The sequence below is a fragment of the Apostichopus japonicus genome, chromosome 6, assembly GCF_037975245.1.
Source record: "Apostichopus japonicus isolate 1M-3 chromosome 6, ASM3797524v1, whole genome shotgun sequence".
Taxonomy (NCBI): domain Eukaryota; kingdom Metazoa; phylum Echinodermata; class Holothuroidea; order Aspidochirotida; family Stichopodidae; genus Apostichopus; species Apostichopus japonicus.
Window position 1 is genome coordinate 2,971,291 of NC_092566.1, and position 19,603 is coordinate 2,990,893.

Sequence of the window (19,603 nt, forward strand, 5' to 3'; positions counted from 1 at the left end):
TGAAACGTCAACAATCTTGTAGTTATATGGACAACTCGTCCATCGTATTTTCCCTTTATACAGTTATTCACTTGGGTTACCCGTCTTTCAGTTTTATAAAGGAAAATATCAGCATGGATCCCTTGTACTTAAGATGTAACTAGGATAACATCAAATAAACGTACGAGCGAAAACTGATTAAAATAACAAATAAGTTAAGATTCAATAATAGGGACGAGTTGTCCTAATATCTTCTCTCAATGTACTTAAATCAGGAAGCCATCACATCATTTGTTTAGCACATTATACATGTATAAAGAATTTCACACGTTCTCAATGTGTTGTGCGTGTGAAGATCAATAACATTTGAAGAGTCAGGATGGGACAGTCTTAACTCTCTTGAATATCTACCTACATGGAATCACACTGGCAAGACGCGTCAAGATTGCTCACTGAACAGTCCTTTTTGTTATAAATGGTAACACCATCCCTGCTTTATTCCTGCAAAGGTTTATTAGCCTAAGTCTTGCCCCCTTTTCCTTACTTTATTACATAGTACTAGTTGTACTAGGCTGGCAACTAAGTAAGTTGGGACTAGCCTAAGCCTAGTCTACGTTACAGCTTAGATTAGGATAAGTTTAAGCATAACGTTAAAGTTAGCCTTTTAGCATGAGAGAAAGTTGAAAGTTAGACCTTTGTCTAAAGTTAGGATTATGTGTGACACAAAGATCACATTTACTAAAGAGGTTTTAAATTTCCTGCATTATGGCATTTCAATTTTCCCTAGTAGGAGTTGGACTAGCCATATTGGCATTAGACATTAACCCTATGTTTAAGTAAAAATATCTCATTAACTGTCCCAAAGCTTAAATTTACTGTAGGACTAGGTCATTTTGAAAAGATTGTTGAGTTATTTACCGATCACTTTGAAGGCTGACAATGGAATTGGAAGAAACATTCTGTGCCAAAATTCAACAAAGAGTGAAAAATGGAATAACAGAATTCCATTGATTACTGTATGGTTCTATGTACTTTCTACAGATCAACCAGTGAAATCACCGTTTATTATATCTTTGAACTTTGCAGCTATTCATGCATGAGTTATATAAGTAGTGCTACATTGGTACTGGTAGACTAACCCTATTATACTAAAGTCAGTGTAAGGCCTACTGTTAGACAAATGTTTAAATAAGAAATGTTTGTTTGTTTGTTTTGTAAGCACATTTTGTAATACTTCATTAAATGTCCTTCCAAATTTGGAGATAAAGAGTAACTGTGGGATTACTTATTTAGATCTATGGAATCAAGTTCAAACAGTGTTGATATCTCAAATGTACATGCACTTCTGCATTAGCTACTATGTAATTCCCAAACTACTTACAGGAATCCTTTTTTAATATTGTTTTTTTTTTTAACTTAACAGAGGCCAAACAAGACACCTTTCTAGAAATGCTGTTTCATGATGGATAGTTGACCTATTCACACAGACTTTGACCTTTCATGGTACCCATATAAATGTCAAAGGGAATAAGTCCAATCTGTCATTCATATACAATGAGGCTTTTTCGAGTGACAGCTCCTCCTAGGATTAGGACAGGGCTGATCATTACAGTTGTAGTCAGTTTGTCCAGCCTGTGGTTATTAATGCAGCAAATATCATCGCCAACAGAAGGCGAGAAATCCCCTTCACACGACAGTGTAGTCATTAAAGCGCATACCTCTGCGAAGGAGACAACTTTTAGTCAAAACAGATATACTCATCAGACCTCGCAAGACCAAGGTGACGTTTACCTTATCGCAGAGGAGTCCGCAGCACTGGTTATTGTGCATGGAGATGAAAAGCAAAAAGACTTTGGTAACCAAATTTTAGTAGCTTTAGATGCCAATAGATTCAAAGTGAAGGCTGTGAAATTTGAGACTCAGGAATTACCGTTCCTAGTTAAAGGAGGGGAGGGTTTATATTCAATAATTATTTTCCAAAATTTACTGACTTACATTAATTTACGAGAAGTCGATCGCTCGCTTATCGACGGTTATTGCCAAAGGTATAAAGTTGGTATAGTCGCTTTTACCGGACCGTCTCTGGATAATGAATATTCAATGAAGGTCGGAAATTTTCCTCTGGTCATGGACAAGAAGATGACTCTGAAAGATTTATCACTCAATTCGGAAAGTCCTGTATTTCATATAACCAAAACAAAACGCACGCTAAGTGGGATACTACCCGGCGAAGACTGGACGGTTTTTCGTAGCAATCACTCCACCTACCAGTCGATAGCTCTGGCCAAGACTCGAACACAGGATATGCTTAACTTGGTGCCTGACTCCAAGCCGATACTTCACACAACGGTGATTCATGACCTCGGCCACTACGACGGTATTCAGCGAGTCCTCTTTGGTTCAGATTTCACGCTGTGGTTGCATTACATTCTTTTCTTGGACTCTGTAAGATTTCTCAGTGGAGGAAGACTGTCCGTCGATCTCAAGAGGTATATATTAGTGGACGTGGACGACATTTTTGTCGGAAGTGCAGGAATCAGAATGAAACGTATCGATGTTGAGGTGAGATCTCTTCCTTGTTGGTTTATTTGCCTACTGTACCTACCTGTAATCGAGATGCGATACAACAGTTTTGTCAGTATTAAGGTATCCGTAATTGTTTGTAATATTGCAGTATATTTTGCATTTATTGTTATGTTTGTTTTCACATTTACATTTGTTTCAGATTCAGATTATATCCTCATAGAGTCACAGTATTGAAGACTAGTAACATATATTTCCTAACTACTGCATACAAGAGTAGAATTGATAATGACATTGTTATATATAACTTCTGTATAGAAAGGAAACAGAGATGGAGATACTTATAGAATAAAAGTTGAGAATTGTTTTCTTTTAAGTTTGAATCATTTGAAACATATGAATCAAAGGTTACCACATACTGTACATATATATTGCTGTGCATCTCATTACTGACTATCGCACTGTATCTACCATTTCTTTTCAAACTTCTTTCCGACAGGCGATGCTGGTAGAACAGGACATACTCGCCAAACTCGTGCCAGGTTTTCGGTTTAATCTTGGCTTCTCCGGTAAATTTTTCCAACGTGGTACGGACGAGGAAAACCTCGGAGACGAGAGGCTCCTGAAGCATGCAGACAAATTCTGGTGGTTTCCGCACATGTGGAATCATATGCAGCCGCATAAATACAATTCATCATCGAAAATGATTCAGGACATGAAGAAAAACAAACAGTTTGCACAGGTCAGTCAAACCTTGTAAAAAGAAAATTTAAAAGGATACTCCTTAGGACAAGTGATTTTAGACAGTTAATGAAATTCATATTTTCCTCTTTTTTCAGCCAAGAGTCAATTTTTAGATTGACTATCCTGTTAACACTAGTGAAAAGGTAAATAAAGACCTGCCACTGTTGAGATTTCATTTATTGATGTTAACACAGAGATTAATTTAGCAGATACATTTTGCACAGCAATGTTGATGGTTCATAAAGTGTGATTATAACTAAAATTATGTACATGCAAATGGTTCTGTACGCCAAAAAATTGCCATGTACAACTTTTGCTTCTGTACATAGCATTTGGTTTCCCCTCGCTATGCAGTAATGCAAAATTCAATAAACAGTACAGAAATTAAGTAACATTATTTGCATCGCTCTTGACTACAGGATAATTGGATCCCTGTCCATAAAGGTTATGCAGTTGCGCCTCACCACTCGGGAGTGTACCCTGTCCAAGAGGAACTGTACTCCTCCTGGAAATCGGTCTGGCAGATTGAGGCCACCAGCACGGAGGAGTACCCTCATCTTAGACCATCTCGTAACAGAAGAGGCTTTATACATAAAGGAATTATGGTCCGTACCACAACAGAAAAATAACTAGAATACAGTAGGAGTGATGTAACCATTGCTACTGCTCCTCCAGGGATGTTGGGGGTTGGGGGGCGGAGGAGGGGTTTGGCAAGGAGCAGATGGGGATAACTAAGGATAAAGTTGGATATGATATTTTATGCAGTAATACTGACCTCCCTCCCCCCCCCCATAACAATTGTGCTCCACTTAGGTATCCCCATCTGCTCCTTGTTTATCCATTTATCTTGTGATTTTTTTTTATTTTATGGATTCTAGAATTCCTTTATAATAGAAATGAGTAGCTAGACTAGGCATGTTGAATCTCAAATAGTTATGTAAAGTTGGCAAATCATGAACATTCCCACTGTTTTGTTATCTGTTGTTTATGAGTAAAGATGTGTAAAACCATATAAAATCAGTAAATATTCTTAATTTAAGTAAATTTTGGGAAAGACATTCTAGTAGGTTGTTTGAGTTTGATCGGCTGCTATGTCTGTTTTGGGTATAACCGCAAAGTTTGACACTGAAAGTGTCCATCAAAAGTAAAACAGGTGCTTGAAGCACCCAAATGTTTATGTTTATACTTTGCTGTTTAGTCTGAGTGAGTGAATGACAAGTAACAGAAACTACAAGGGACAAACAAATGTCCACATTCTCTTACACAGGCTCTTTAGTGGATTAGCAGTTTGCTAACAGTTATTGCTTTATTTTGAGTTTAGTATGAGTTAAGTTGCTTTTGAAGTCATTATTGGTGTCCGATGAATCAAATGAAATGATCCAGTCATGTGTTTGGACCAATACTGAGTAGTTAGTCTTCTGTTTCCCATTCCAGAAATGATATTACACTTTGCCTAGACTCCTTTTGTAGATCTATGCAATGTTAATCACAAAAAACAAAGAACAAATCCGAATTTCTCATTCTTTTGGCTGTTTCTGTCAATATTTGAAGTAACAATAGGCTAGGTCGAGCTAATGCATTTCATTACAATGGAAGTTTAAGAGTCCATGTAATGTTAAAGATCCATCAAATTCAACATCAAAGTCGACACCAAAAGCTGCTTTGTCAAGCTGCTAAAAGGTTTGTAAAGATAATAACGAGACAAACTAATGCAGTTTGTGGTGAATATTATGTTCAGGTGATGGTAAGACGTATTGTTAGCACAGCTCCATTCAGTACACTTTGCCATGCAAATTGTTTGAACCCCATACTACAGCTTCACTGTTGTTTAAATTATCCAATCAACAGGTCATTCCCAGACAGACGTGCGGTCTGTTCACACACACTAATTTTTTCCGTGAGTACCCAGGTGGAAGGTCTCGCTTAGACAAGAGCATAAACGGAGGGGAGCTCTTTAGAACGGTGATAAATACTCCAGTAAGTAGAAATAATAAGTTTCTTTAAAGGGAGTGAAGACTGGCGCACAAAGAAACGTCTGATGCCGGTAATCTGACCTAGTTTCGAATGAGGTGTAACAAGTGTTAGACACCACCATCGATCCCAGAAAATACACACACAGCTTGCTACCGTCAGTAATTAGACACTAGTATACAGTCAGTACATGCAATACCCATAACACAGTGTACATAGCATCGCTGGACATCTCAGGTCTAGATAAAAGATAACAAGGTATCACTTTTCATTACTGTCTGCATTTTGTAGCGACAAGAAAAAAACTTCACTTGCAAGCAACAGAAAGTTAACTTTTAACAGAGGGCTGGACGCGGTTTGGGGAGAGTCTTCAATGCCTTTAATTCTAAACTGTTTCCGTAACAGAAGTATTGATACATTTGGTCATAACAAATGGCCTATGATAAGGGCCATATTGTATTTCAAACATAATTGTACATTCATCATTCTTTGGTTTTAAATTTTTGTTCAGACTTGTTTTTATTTCATATTGTACGTAATCATGCAGACTTTACCAGTTTTTCGGCCTATTTTCATTTTCCCTGCCAGTTCTTCTTAGATGCACAAAAAGGGGGAAAAAACAAATTAACAGATTTATGTGTTCAGGTGTGTTTGACTTCCTTTAATGGGCATTAGTAATGTACTGCCATACAGCTTATTCAAAACAAAATGCAAATTTAACGACCAGTTTGGGTTAAAGAGGATTATAGGTCAACTAAAAATGTGGTTTGCTAGATTCATTCACAAAATAATACCAAAAAAATATGACTGTTCTACCTGATAGGGTCTCTTGAGTAAACGCTCAAATGTTCTTCTAGCGGAAACGGGTATCACATTTAGGCTTGTACTTAATTTTGTCGCCAGGAAAAATTCCCATACTGAGAACAAATGTTTCTGGATAATGCATATATGTGGCATGTATAGGATTGTTGATTTAACCTTGTCAAAGGAAGAAGTGACAACTTGTTTTGAAAGCACAGAGGGTGAAATTGATTCACATTGTGAAAGGAACCAGAAAGGAAGTTATTTAAGGTCATTTTTCATTTTGGGGGTAGACTCTGTGGTTTTATAACATAGTTTCTATGCTGTATCAGCCTATGTGGCAGTTATTAAAGGCCGCTAAACAGACACATATGTACGTGGGAAAATCCAAATGGCTTGTAACTTACACTTCACTAAGAGAGTTTTATTAGACCATTTTGTCAAAAATGTCAGATAAGTTTACTGTAGGAAAGGAAGTGATTCAGGAAACAGGCTAACATGGGATCTATTAAAGACATTTTCTTTTAAAAGGGATATTATGGATTCAACTGTCTGATTACTGACAGAGGGAACTGTCAGGGTGAAATTTATTTTGGAGTAACATAATCTACGTAGATCCCTAGTGAACTGATTAATTACAATTTTCTTACATGCCATGGTATTTTGAAATTTGAATAATTTGAATTCCGTTCAGTTTGTACCAAAAGTCAACTTGCTGCGAACAGGTGTTTCATAATTTTGTACCTAATTTGTCTTCTCTCAGACTTTGGATGCATCACAACATGTTGTGAAGCATCGCCACATATTGTGATGCATTGTCACATATTGTGATGCATCACAACATATTTTAATGCATCACGACATAAGTGTACCACATTTATTGATATGTTGTTGTTAACAGCACAATTCATCCACTTCCTTTAAAAGTGCAAAGATAGGTGCTGCGTTCTTCACCAAACGTACCCATCAGTCATACAGTTTTATGTAGTGGCCATTCTTTGTTATCTCGCTACTGTCCATTTTGCTGGACGACCAGATTTGCCGATTCCAAACAACAACAAAGTAAAAACTGTTTGTCCAAGGTACGACAAGGAAATATCCTTTATATATTTGTCCTGTCCGACAGTTTTGGATCAGATGATGTGTTTCATTTGTGCGGTACTTGTAGTTAGTGTTTTGTTATATTATTTTACTTCACAGATTTCAATCTTTATGACACATCTCTCAAACTATGGTAGCGATCGTCTTGGTCTTTATACCTTCGATGCGCTGATACATTTCATTCAGGCCTGGACAAATATCCAACTTGTAACTCTACCCCCGGTGGAAACAGCCAAGAAGTACTTTGAAATTTTCCCCAAAGAGAAAGATCCTCTGTGGAGGGTAAGTGCGGACACTAAAACTGACGTTGGTGTAAACTTTTAAAGTCATGAGCTTTTTTCCAAATCCAGAATGGACGGTCGCGGTTGTAAAACGTCTTTGACATCAGACAACGTGACTCAGAATAAAGAAAAGGCCTAAATTATTCCACGTTATGCCCTCTTCCTCTTATAAATATATTTTAATTTTCTCACTTTTTCCCATTCTCAGAGATGTTAAAACAGCAGAGAGATTCATTGAGCCTTTCTTTGCCAAAGATTATCATGCCTATGAAGAAATAGAGTTTACTATTTCACTCCTTTTTTACTTTTTTTTAATATTTACTGTAATATCAACAAAACACTTGTCATAAAAATTTATGATTTTTTGTCTCTAACTAGAATCCCTGTGAAGATAGTCGCCATCTTGAAATTTGGTCTTCCAAGAAGAGCTGCAGCAAGTTACCACAGCTAGTTGTTGTCGGTCCACAAAAGACAGGTAAATTTGCGTTGCATTAGCAGTTACTAATGGGCCTAAATATAACTGTGACATTTGTCTAAATGGATTGAAACGAAGTAAACCCAGAGACAATAACGATACACAATTGTTTTAAGATATCACCGTTCACCCATTGAGTTTTGTTTTCCCCCTTTGAAACCCAACTTTGGCTTAGGAACTCGATAGGTAGGAGCCATCCACTTGGTTCTCTTAAAAACCCTATTTGTGCAAAACGGTGGTAAGTTGAAAGTTACCAGTACACTTAACTTCCACTTTTCTACCAGTGTTTTCTTGAATTCCTACTCGTGGGACCACCACGTGAGGTAGGGGAGGGGGGTGGGAGGGGGGACGTTTCACCCGATACCACTTCAGAGTGCAGTTTATTTGTTTCTTCATTACTTCTTTGTTTTTCATTACCAATGTGATATTATTTGAAGTCAGATCAATTTTGAGACTTATTTTCACAATTTTGGGTTGCGTCTCATTTACTACGAGTATTTAAAATTACTTTATGTACCAACATGCAGAGTTGAGATTACATGTGATATATGTTTCACTGTGCAATACCCAAGATGTTTGAAAAATGTATTTAAAGTACATGAGAGCCTTTGTGGAAATAGCAAGAGGGTAAAATAAATGAAAGTGATTTTTGGAGCCTCCCCACAAACCACTTCTCATCCATTTTCATATCTTAAACTTTTTCTTAATCTCAGGTACGACAGCTCTGTATTCATTTCTCTCTCTGCATCCATATATACGAAGCAACTTGCCTAGTGAGAAGACCTTTGAGGAATTGCAATTCTTTTCTGGACCTAATTATAACAATGGCCTCGACTGGTGAGTACGACAAAGTCATCTCTTTGTAAATGGAAGGGATTTTCCTTTTACGGTCTTCGTAATATTTTATTTGCTACGCCAGGCTTTTGGCATTTAGGTGCTGTTTCTCTCGGCGTTGGATATATAATAATGATCTGCATAAACAAGGGCGTAGGAACCGGGGGGGGCTGGGGGGGCGCCAGCCCCCCAGTCAAAAACATGGGGGGGCGGAAGTATCATTCCGCCCCCCCGCTCCGCAAGTCAGAAAACCCCTTTATCATTTCCAAATGAGAAAAAAAATCTCATTTGGAGCACCAAATTGCATTTAAGGCCAGGTGAAAATGCAAAATTCTTTACAAAATGGAGTGAGAGTTGAAGTGTGCTATATTGCACCAAATTGCATCTGAGGCCACCTGGAAATGCAAAAAAAATTCCAAAGGGGAGGGGGACACCCTCTCCCCTTAGACCACTCCCCCAGGCCAGCCATCAGTCTTCAGCCCCCCCACTCAAAAGTACCTTCCTACGCCACTGTGCACAATTACAATCAATTCTATTCAAAATTATATATCGTTAAAATATATGATATATATATAAAAAATATGTATTTTTGCGAGTCTAGTGACGGAGTAATTGGAGAATTTCTGGAATGGTTCACAGCTTCAAGAATGCTATTAGGTAACTTATTTAAAGACTTTGAAGACTTACGAAAATGTACAGTTTTTCATGTATTTTTAATTAATTAATTATAGGTATATGAAGTACTTTCCTGGCGGTAAAAATAACAGTGATCAGTACCGCTTTGAGAAGAGCGCCACCTATTTTGACAGCCCTTACGCGGCGACCAGAGTCCACGCCTTGTTACCAACAGCCAAGATAATTGCCATCCTGACTAATCCAGCCAACAGGTCATATTCTTGGTATCAGGTAGGTTTTAAATGTGAACTGAAAAATAAAAGCAATGCCATCGTATTAATACTAAATTATTAATAAACTGCAGGACAACTAAGCTGAGTGAATTGACAATATCTTCGTTCAGTGTTTAGTGAAGGATAAACAGTTCCCAGTTCCGGCCAGACATTTCCCAAAATTCTGGTTGAAATTGTCTCTGAGGTTATGGATGTTAGTAATAATAAATATAAAATATCATCTTTCTCAAAATTAATAAAAACTTTCAAACATTGGCTGGATAGAGTATTAGAGTTAAAGATACATTATATGAATTATTAATCGAAAAATTATAAATTGAAAATATTATAAATTATATAACACAAGTAATTTACGGATTTCTCTTGTGCGGTGGAAATGTTGCAACAAGACATAACATTATGATACTAAAGTAGTAAAACCTCTTTTGGAAAAAAAAAAGATGTGTTGACGGTGTACTTTTTATAATGAAATGAGGCCTGTGAATTAAATTGAAAAATACCAATCTTTTGTTTTACATTGGCTGTGATAAATGATGCACCCATCCCCCCTCCCCTTCTCAAAAGAGAATAGACTGCCATTGGATATTCAAACCCTAAAACCTGTTGTTTATGATATTTTCTCTGTATCGGAGTGATGACATGGGATCTCGTACTAAATGTAACTTACACAAATGTTTTCTCTTCTTTGTTGTGTCTAAATTTGCTCATTTCTCCATCTGTGTCTCTTTAATGTGCTCTTGAGTTTGTTTTCATTGCAGTTTGCCTTTGAGGAAGATCCTGCTTGGATCAAAACCTTACTTTTACATATTTACCTGCACAGGCTTTTTGCAGTAGATAAGCAGTTTGTTTTTTTCTCTCACTCTTTAATAAAGAAATTGTAGTGACAAATGAAAGAGGTTGTTGTTACAGATTTGTGACTGTTGCATCCCTGTTGTGTCCCTGTTGCATCCCTGTTGTGTCACTGTTGTGCCACTGTTGTGTCCCTGTTGTGAATGATACCGTTTTCAACGACATTTCTTCCAACAGCATATGAAAGTCCATGAGGACAAAGCTGCTCTCAACCACAGCTTTTATGAGGTCATCACAGCCGGGTCAGACTCGGGTCGTAGTGTCAAGTCCTTACAAAAAAGATGTCTGGAGCCAGGAAAATATGCGACCCATCTTTACAGATGGCTAAAATACTTCCCAAAACAGGTAAATAAGAGTCAACAAGAGACAAACAAACAGACACACAAAAGACGAGAAAACGAACCAGAGACCACATGATATGGTCGCCAAGATTATGCCTTTTGAAAAAACTAAAAGGATTGTAAAATAATCTACAGTTATGGGGAGGTTAGAAATGATATACCAACATAAAGAGGTTGAAATATGAAATATTAATAGCTGAATTATCCATGTTCATTACTTTTAACTCAACAAAGATATTTGCCACTCTTCTGACTGTAGTGTTACTATACAGCTATTCTCTGTTATGGGGATCTCTCATTGGTACATTGCACACGTTTGCTTTCTTCCGTACTGTGCTCCAAACGTATGGATCGCCCAACACCACAATCAATGCAGCCCAGGAAGGTATGGAAGGCGGTCAAAAACTTAAAATGCAAGACCCAAAAGAGCCAATAATTCCTCTACTTTGAACCAAGGCAGACGTCTTTATTCCCATTAAAACTGGTACAGCTAAAAGTACCACATAATTGCACTGTTTCTAGCCTTCCATTGGAGCGCTGTGTTAATTAATTTACTTGATTTATTCCGGTGAAAACTGCGATAGGTCACTGTAATATGCAACTAGCTGCTTCAACCAGTTCAACCCTGATCTTGGTCAGGAAATCTTGTTTTGAGAAAACATATGAAATGCTTCTCAACACAGTTTACAACTCAAAATTCTGTTGAAGGCATATATTCTTTTTAGAATGCTTGCATGCAGTCACCATGAAGAAACATTCTTCTTTTACAAGAAATAAAATTATTTTTCATATTTTAATTTCTTATTTTGTTTAATATTTCTCGCTAGATCCTTATTATTGATGGCAATCAACTAAGAGACGATCCAGTCTCGGTCATGAGCAAAGTTCAACGGTTTATTGGCATCCAGCCAAGATTAGACTATAAACACTTCCTCAGGTGAGTCATCGATAGACAGACAGGTAGACATACAGACAGGTAGACGTACAGACAGGTAGACGTACAGACAGGTAGAAGAACAGACAGGTAGACATACAGACAGGTAGACATACAGACAGGTAGACATACAGACAGGTAGACATACAGACAGGTAGACGTACAGACAGGTACGCATACAGACAGGTACGCGTACAGACAGGTACGGGTACAGACAGGTAGACGTACAGACATGTAGACGTACAGACAGGTAGACACACAGACAGGTAGACATACAGACAGGTACGCATACAGACAGGTAGACACACAGACAGGTAGACATACAGACAGGTAGACATCAATGCATAGATTGACAGAGATAGATGGACGGATGGAGAAAACACATAAGCAGATAGACAGATGCAGAGATTTGCAAACGGACAGATGGACATTGGTAGACATTGATAGATAGAGAGACAGGTAAACATCTATAGATAGATTGACTGAGAAAGATGGACAGACACATATTCAGATAGACAGACTGACAGATACACAGATCAACAGACAGATAGGTAGACATCGATTGTTGGTATGTTGGTAGAGCTTTTACAACTATAGTTGAAAATGGACGTGGAGTTACTACTGGGGATGTTTTACGCAAAGTGGTCATCTAGGTTTGTAAATGAAGGATGCACTTGACAGTAAATTGTTGTCAGTTTTCTTTTCTCCTTAGACTTCCAAAAACCTTTACTGGTTCGAGTTCATGTGAATATTTTGAATGATTTTTTTTCTAGTTTGTTTTATCCCTCAACTGCTTATTTGTTTTTAAATTTTTATATTAAAACTTTGTTTCACATTTCTAGGTACGACAGTCGTAAAGGTTTCTTCTGTATCATAAAGCGTAAAGGAAAGAGCGAATGTCTCGGCAAGAGCAAAGGTCGAATCTACCCTCCGATGGAACCCAGAGCCGTGGAATATCTGAACCTATACTACAGACAGCATAACCTACAACTACACAGTCTTCTAGAGAATTACGGACTAACGGTACCGGACTGGCTAGTCAAGGACCTCGCCAGACCACCTCAGGGATAAAAGAAAAATAATATGAGGACGGACGGATGGATGGAAGCAAGCAAGCAAGCAAGCTGGGTTATCAGATGTATCCACTGTGAAGACAAGACAGATCTGACCATCGGTCAGTTTATGGTTAAGGTATGATGATATGCCAAACATTGGCAGTTGTTGTCAATGGCGATAGTCACATCCAGTCAGAGTAATGTAGAAGGCCTTATAGTGTATCTTTAGAGGTCCTTGTAGAGTAACTTAGAGGTCCCTTCCTTCAGAATTGTCTGTACCAGTATGACTAGAAAGTTCTCTTCGTGAGCTAGGTAAGCTGGAAGATATGGCATTTTGTTAAAGTTAATCGAAATCTTCTTAAGGTACTTCGTGTACTTGGCATTAGAGAATAAGCATATTGATGCAAAACTATGGATGGAAACGTTGAGTTTGTTTATAAAGAGTTGTGAAATGTAATAAGAGTACTATATTTGTAATAATGTTTGAGCATATAAAGCCATTGAGAAATTTAGATGATATTTTTTCAAGACCTACAATTCAACAAGGTGTGGTGACCTATCTATTCATGTCATCATAATAACGATATAATAAAAAGAAAATTTAAAAATGATTAAAATTAATATAGTAAAAGAGGCAATCGATTTCCAATCGATGTTTGCTATTTCACTGATTTTATTTAGCATAACATCAGAAACGAATCAATTTAGCATTCAGGAGTATTCGGTATATCAAGATAAGTTTGGAATTTGAGTGGAATATTGTAGAATTTCAAAGGTAGTAAAAAATCATGTCACTTTTTGGTTTCTAAATTGAAATACTTTTAGTGAAAATATTGAAGTGGGGAAGTGAAATGATAACTGGTTTGAAGGAATCATTGAAAAATTTCATAAATACAAGTTGGTGGGAATGATCTATTGAGTAAAGATTTAGTTGGGTGCTAATTTGTTATTATTAACGACTAAATTTGACCTCCCGATTGGAAGACACTGCAGACAACGTGGTGATTCCATTCTCCCCTTGGGGTATAATAATTTACAATTACTGATATCCAGTTATCCTCTGAAAGTAATTAAAATGCTGCATCCTCATTTGTTGTTCTAAGTTTTAAATATAACATTGGCTTTCCATTAATTAAAAACATGATTAACCACTCTATAGTCTACAGAGCCTGATCAAAGCAAAGTATCACTGAATGTAAGTTAATATTACCCTAACGTAAGATGGTATCAACCATCTTCCTAATGTTATCCTCATTTTAGGAGGTGAAATTTGAAAATGTGGTCGTTCCATTCTTAGTTGGGGTAATAAAATTTAAAATAGTCCTCTTAATACTCAGAAGGCTTCATCAATTTTTTACTTTTAGTTCTAAATACAACCAATTTTGGCTTTGCATGAAAAGACCACAGGATTAAATGTTCAATCTGATAAACTGAGCTTGATAAAAGAACATAATGAGTGTAACATATTACCCTAACAAAAAATGGTGTCACCCATCTTCCTATCATATCTCCCTTTCCTAGCTTCTTTAGTTGGATCCATTTCTTAATTGCAGATTTTTAATATAAGTTGTCATTGTTAACTTCATTTTTATTATACGAGATAGTTTGCCAAAATTATTTGATAGAATATTTGTCAAACTTTGGTTTCTTTCAATGTTAGGTATCACATTTGAAGAGGAAACTTTAAATATTATTTTTTTATTGGCAAATCCTCTGAGGTTACTGTTGACATGTTAAATGTCTATTAGGTATGTGCCATTGCAGTATTATCTGTCAAGTTCTGTCGTTGTATCCGAACATCGCAAAAATATGAAAAAAGTCTTGTTGTGTTTGCAATATGAATGTTTCCTGTTTTGTAATAGACTTTGAACACAAATGTTTATATTGGTTGAATTACCACCTACTGCCTCAAGAAATAGTTAATGTTTCAAACAAGTCATTGTGATTTGTCTGAAAGGTATTTTGAAAGTTTTTCCAAAACTAAACAAGACAACTTTCACAGTTGATTTGACTCAATCGCAGGGGCGGACTGGCATCTGGGCAATGCCCGTTGGGCTGGTGGACTTGGTATCTGGGCAATGCCCAGTGGGCTGGCCCGTTGGGCAAAAAATGGGCTGGAGCCTGGTTAACAATTTACAGCCAATTGAATGAATAATGGGCCAACCTAGACTGAGTGTAAGATGCACGGGCCGGTTTAGGACCCAGTCTGTTCCTGTTCATTTGCATGCATGTTTCGGGACAAAATTGTAGTTCTTGTCAAAAACATGATTAGAATAATAACCTATAAAGATAATTATCATTCATACAAGAGAAGCAATACATAGAAGCATTGGCACCAAGTACAACACTAAGCAGTGTAGTAAACAGACATGTAGTTTATTCGGCAGAAAAAAATAATGGCCTAGGAGTGTCTCAAAAATGTTTGCAATGTTTCAAAACCATAGTAACCCATTATTTTTGTATAATTATCATTGTTCTTCTTCTAGTATTTATTTTACATGGTATTCATGTCTCATGAGAGAATCTTTGTTTCCACCATGTTGTCATAGCAACCAGAGCTCCAGGACGAGGCTAATTATTTTCCAGTGAAAGTGGTTAACATGGATAACTGCTCCATTTTCATTAACTTTATGGACTCCTTTAGAGATTTATGACCTTAAAAGAACAAGCAACTTCTGAACAATCTGAATAAATATTTCATTATGTTTGATTTTAAACTTATTGACAGTGTCATAATAGTATTAAGACGATGAACACAAAATTTGGTGTTACCATGGATTTGATACTATAAACCATCGGAGAGAAATTTTTAATATAAATTATATTAATTAAAGAAATGTTAACTTCGGTCATGAAAGCTTTATTCCCCATTTTACAAAAAAAGTCTTAATTTTGCTCGATCAATACCAAAAGTCACTCCTGACTTCTTGATTATTATATACTTAAACTGACAAATTGCACTCTGCTTGTTTGAACTCTGAATTAATTTCAAGTTATTGCTTCCTTCATCAAGAGCTTGCCAAAAAAAAGAAAGATCTAGGTGCACTGACCCTTCTTCCACCTAGTTTTTAGATTCGATCTCTTTCGGGAATCCTATAATTCGTCACTCGTAACAACCATAGGCTATGCAGTTGTCATTTGTAATTTCATTTCTGTAAAGTGATAAGCCTTCTTCACAAGCTTTCCAAATTTATGATTTGCTCTTGGGAGTTTCATTCACACTTTGAAATGAGGATCTTCACACAATTATGTACTCGTCTTACAGCGCAAATTTGATTTCTTGGAAAAAACCATAGAAATATACCAGAGAATGTTAATTTTCATAGGCTACAATTTAGGTAGAATTTGTGCAAAGTGAAAATAGGTTTAGTTTTGCAATATTCTATAGCCAAGCTGATCACGATCTGTACCAAACTTATCTGTCAAGCTTATTTTTTCTTCATTTCACTTTTTTGGGGGGAAGTGGGGGGGGGGGTGGGGAGGGGAGAAGGGTTGCCCAATAGAACTGTTGCTTTGGTTGTGGTGAATAACATTCTCTCGTTTACTTCTATGGTAAAACAATTTAATTTACATTATGGTCTAATAATATGGTAAAATATCATTGAATCAAGTTTGGGAGAGTTAATTCGGAGCAGTAGTGATTTGGCTTCTCTGATGAAAATGCTTTTCAAATTTAATAATACGGATCAAGGAGTGTAGCAACACCTTGGAAAATGCAAATTTGAAGTCTGTAAGTTAAGGAGTAGGTAAGGCTTGAAAATAAATTCTCTCTTACTGTGAATATGGATCAATCATTAATCTGGTAGGAATATTTTAATCAATATATTTTTTATCAAATAACCAACAGCTTTTGTGATGATTTAAGAAATTACTGTAACTTTGTATTTTTTTATTGTCATGAATATCCTTGATTTTTTTTTTTTTTTTTAATGAGAAGAATTAAATCAGCGATTTAATGAGCAGAGGTGCAGAGAGGGTCAGTAAAGGTTACAAATTAGTTGGAACTTTATATGAAAAAAAGTGATGCTTTCAAGAAAAATCTGGAGCTATAGTTGTCTGGAAATTTCAATTCATACCTAGTTGTATACAGGCATGAGCTTTTTCCGCGAATTCGCGGAATATCCGTGATTTCTTTTCTACCTCGGGGACAAAAACTATTATCCTAACACACTGTAGCATACTCAAACTGGAGCCTATACCGCAATTTTGCAAAGTTCCGTGATTTTTTTTTACCCCAGGCTCATCTCTGTGTATAGGAGTGCCATCTTTTTTGAAAAGAATATCTTGAATAGTGAAATGGTTAAATCTCATACGCACTGGTCTCTGTCGGGGTGCGTTGCATGTAGCAAATCATTTGGCATGATTTTTATGGTACTAGTGCCACTCTCTACAATACTTTTGATATTTCACTTCCATGTCACATTTGAAAGCTTTCGTAGGAACCGTATGAACAATTCTGAATCTTGATTCTGATAGAAACAGGGTTAGCCATGGTGCTCATACTGTCAGTACGAGTGCTTTGAAGCATGAGATGACAGTACAAGGTTGATACAAACATCCTGTCCTCCCCCCCCCTCCCCCATTGGGTGAAGTTCATGTGAAGGGAGTGTTGTGCTCAAAGTACACCCAGTTTCCACTGGTTTTTAAATTTGTGTCAATTTAACCAAGCTTTGTAATATACAACCAGAAAATTAATATCCTTCAATATTATTTTCTACTTTTTTTGTCGACGAGGACGATGTTTGAGGACGAAATCGGTTAAACTGTCAGCATCATTTTATCGCATTATTTAGAACCTTGTGGTACAATATGGTTTATCAATAATTAACATACATTGTGACTGATAGCGGTTAAGCGTGTTTACATTTTGCAATGGTTTCCTGCAGAAGAGGACGGGATATTATATTACTATAGTAACAATCTATTCATCTTCATGAAAATCAGTCAAAATCTCATCATTTTGTGGCATATTTATTACCTTTTGATACATAATTGACTGACATTATAATCCGGTGGGTGTCTTTGACAGTGGCTGTTGTTAATGAAGATGATGGCAATTGGTAATTATGTTGCAATGTTAAGCAAACAAAACATGACTGACTGTGTATGTGTTTCATTGACCTCAGACAGCAGTTCAGATGATATATTTTTCTCTTGAAAATTGGAAAGACAGCTTCTTGAATTAGAGGTGTTCTTTTTTTGGTCATATTAAGGAGTTTCAACCATTCTATTTAAATCTTCCACCTATATCTACTTGAACGTATTAAACCTCTCAAAGAGAGGCTAGCTTTACTGGGGCAGATCACAGGATTTTGGAAAGGATGGATTTTTAGATTTCGGTTCGTTGAAGGTGGTTCCCATGTAGGTGTAGCATCCGTCAGAAAAAATTAAAATTTCAAGACGTCAAATGCTGTATTCTGAGGTTGAAAAGGGATGTGCACCCCCTCCCGGGACAGGGTGCACACCCCTCCCCGACCGGGTGCACCCCTCCCGGACCTGTGTCTGCTCTGTATAATCTGTATGAATGGATTATCAATTTTTAAAGGACGATTCTATGTTATTGCAGCAAAACAGATAATTTTATGCTGCAGATCGTCTTTATATCCTATTAATAATTCTGCTTTACGACCTACTCACTGAAAACGCCTGGAATGCCTCTTTAATGCATATTTGATGATACTCTGCATTACCATTGTTTTATAAATGCTAATGAACCTTTCCAATGCGTAACATGGTAGCTTAATCTACACATTAGAGACAGCAAGCTATAAAATTCCACACCATCTGTCCCTTGACAAATTTGTAATGCTAAAAATATTTAAAATGATTTAATATCACAACCTGCTTATTTGAGCTGATTTTTTGTGATACTATGACGGGGCTGATTTAATGCCATGTGTGCTAGACTAGGGAAGTATATCCACTGCGATAGATACTAGACTCTAATGTTCCAAGGGTAATGTCTTCAAATGTAAAAGTGGTGTTGAAAAGTAGCATGCATTGTCGGTATTTGTTTGTAATGGGTTTTGGTTATGGTCAGTAATGTTTCAAAACTAAACAACACACTCTTTTATGTACTACTTTACACAATGGATTTGTCTTCTACTTGGAGGTGGGGTGCATGAGTAAAGAAAGACACAGAATGGTAGGGGGTAGGGTCGAGGTCCTTTTCTGGTCCTACCCTACTAAATCCTTGACTGCCACAAAGAAATTAATGTTATGATTTCTGTAGACGGGGAAACTATATATGTATTGCTGTTATGCGTAGCTTATGGTATGGTTATACAGCAAAGGGTGTTATTAGTCCTTTTAATAAATTATAATTTATGTTAAGTTTGCTTCCCAGTTTAAGTTTTCTGTTTCTGTAATATCTCAATTGAATATATATTTCGTGCTATGCAGCATTTTCCTTTTGTAGTTTTACAGTACGTCTGATTGGTGACAAATAAAGAAGAGAAAGAAAGTGAATATAGTTTATTTTGAACTTTCTATTAATATAATGGCAATTTAATCAATTTCCACATGTGCTAAAAGAATAAAAAATCAACTTGACCTCTAGTGGTCAAAAGTTTTATCTGTTTTAGAAAAGAAAATTAAACTTGACTTGACTTTGAGTTGTTTTGAACAATTGTTCGAAAAGGGGGCAGGGGAACCATCGGCCTTAATGTCATCACTGTCTTCCCACTCCCCTTGATAATTCACCCGTACCCCACTCCCACAAAAAGAATCGAAAACTAAATCCGTATATAACTCCATAATATCTGAATAACGCCACACCGTTGTTGACAGAAAAAAATGCAAGCATTT

At 36.7% G+C, this 19,603-nt stretch overlaps 1 protein-coding gene across 1 annotated transcript; it reads left to right on the forward strand.

Moving 5' to 3' along the window:
* The first annotated feature begins 287 nt into the window (after positions 1 to 287).
* LOC139968680 (bifunctional heparan sulfate N-deacetylase/N-sulfotransferase 4-like) lies at positions 288 to 19,264 on the forward strand. Its single transcript, XM_071972955.1, has 12 exons — positions 288 to 457; positions 1,403 to 2,541; positions 3,002 to 3,244; positions 3,666 to 3,851; positions 5,095 to 5,223; positions 7,219 to 7,401; positions 7,779 to 7,875; positions 8,589 to 8,712; positions 9,441 to 9,615; positions 10,644 to 10,811; positions 11,635 to 11,744; positions 12,584 to 19,264. The coding sequence occupies exons 2-12, from the start codon at positions 1,495 to 1,497 to the stop codon at positions 12,810 to 12,812; spliced, it is 2,691 nt and encodes an 896-aa protein (XP_071829056.1). The 5' UTR covers positions 288 to 457; positions 1,403 to 1,494; the 3' UTR covers positions 12,813 to 19,264.
* The last annotated feature ends 339 nt before the right edge of the window (positions 19,265 to 19,603 follow it).

Coding starts and splice junctions, on each gene's coding strand:
- LOC139968680 (XM_071972955.1), top strand. CDS start 1,495: ATGTCAAAGGGAATAAGTCCAATCTGTCATTCATATACAATGAGGCTT. Junction 8,713..9,440: donor TATAACAATGGCCTCGACTG/GTGAGTACGACA, acceptor AATTAATTATAG/GTATATGAAGTACTTTCCTG. Junction 10,812..11,634: donor TAAAATACTTCCCAAAACAG/GTAAATAAGAGT, acceptor ATTTCTCGCTAG/ATCCTTATTATTGATGGCAA.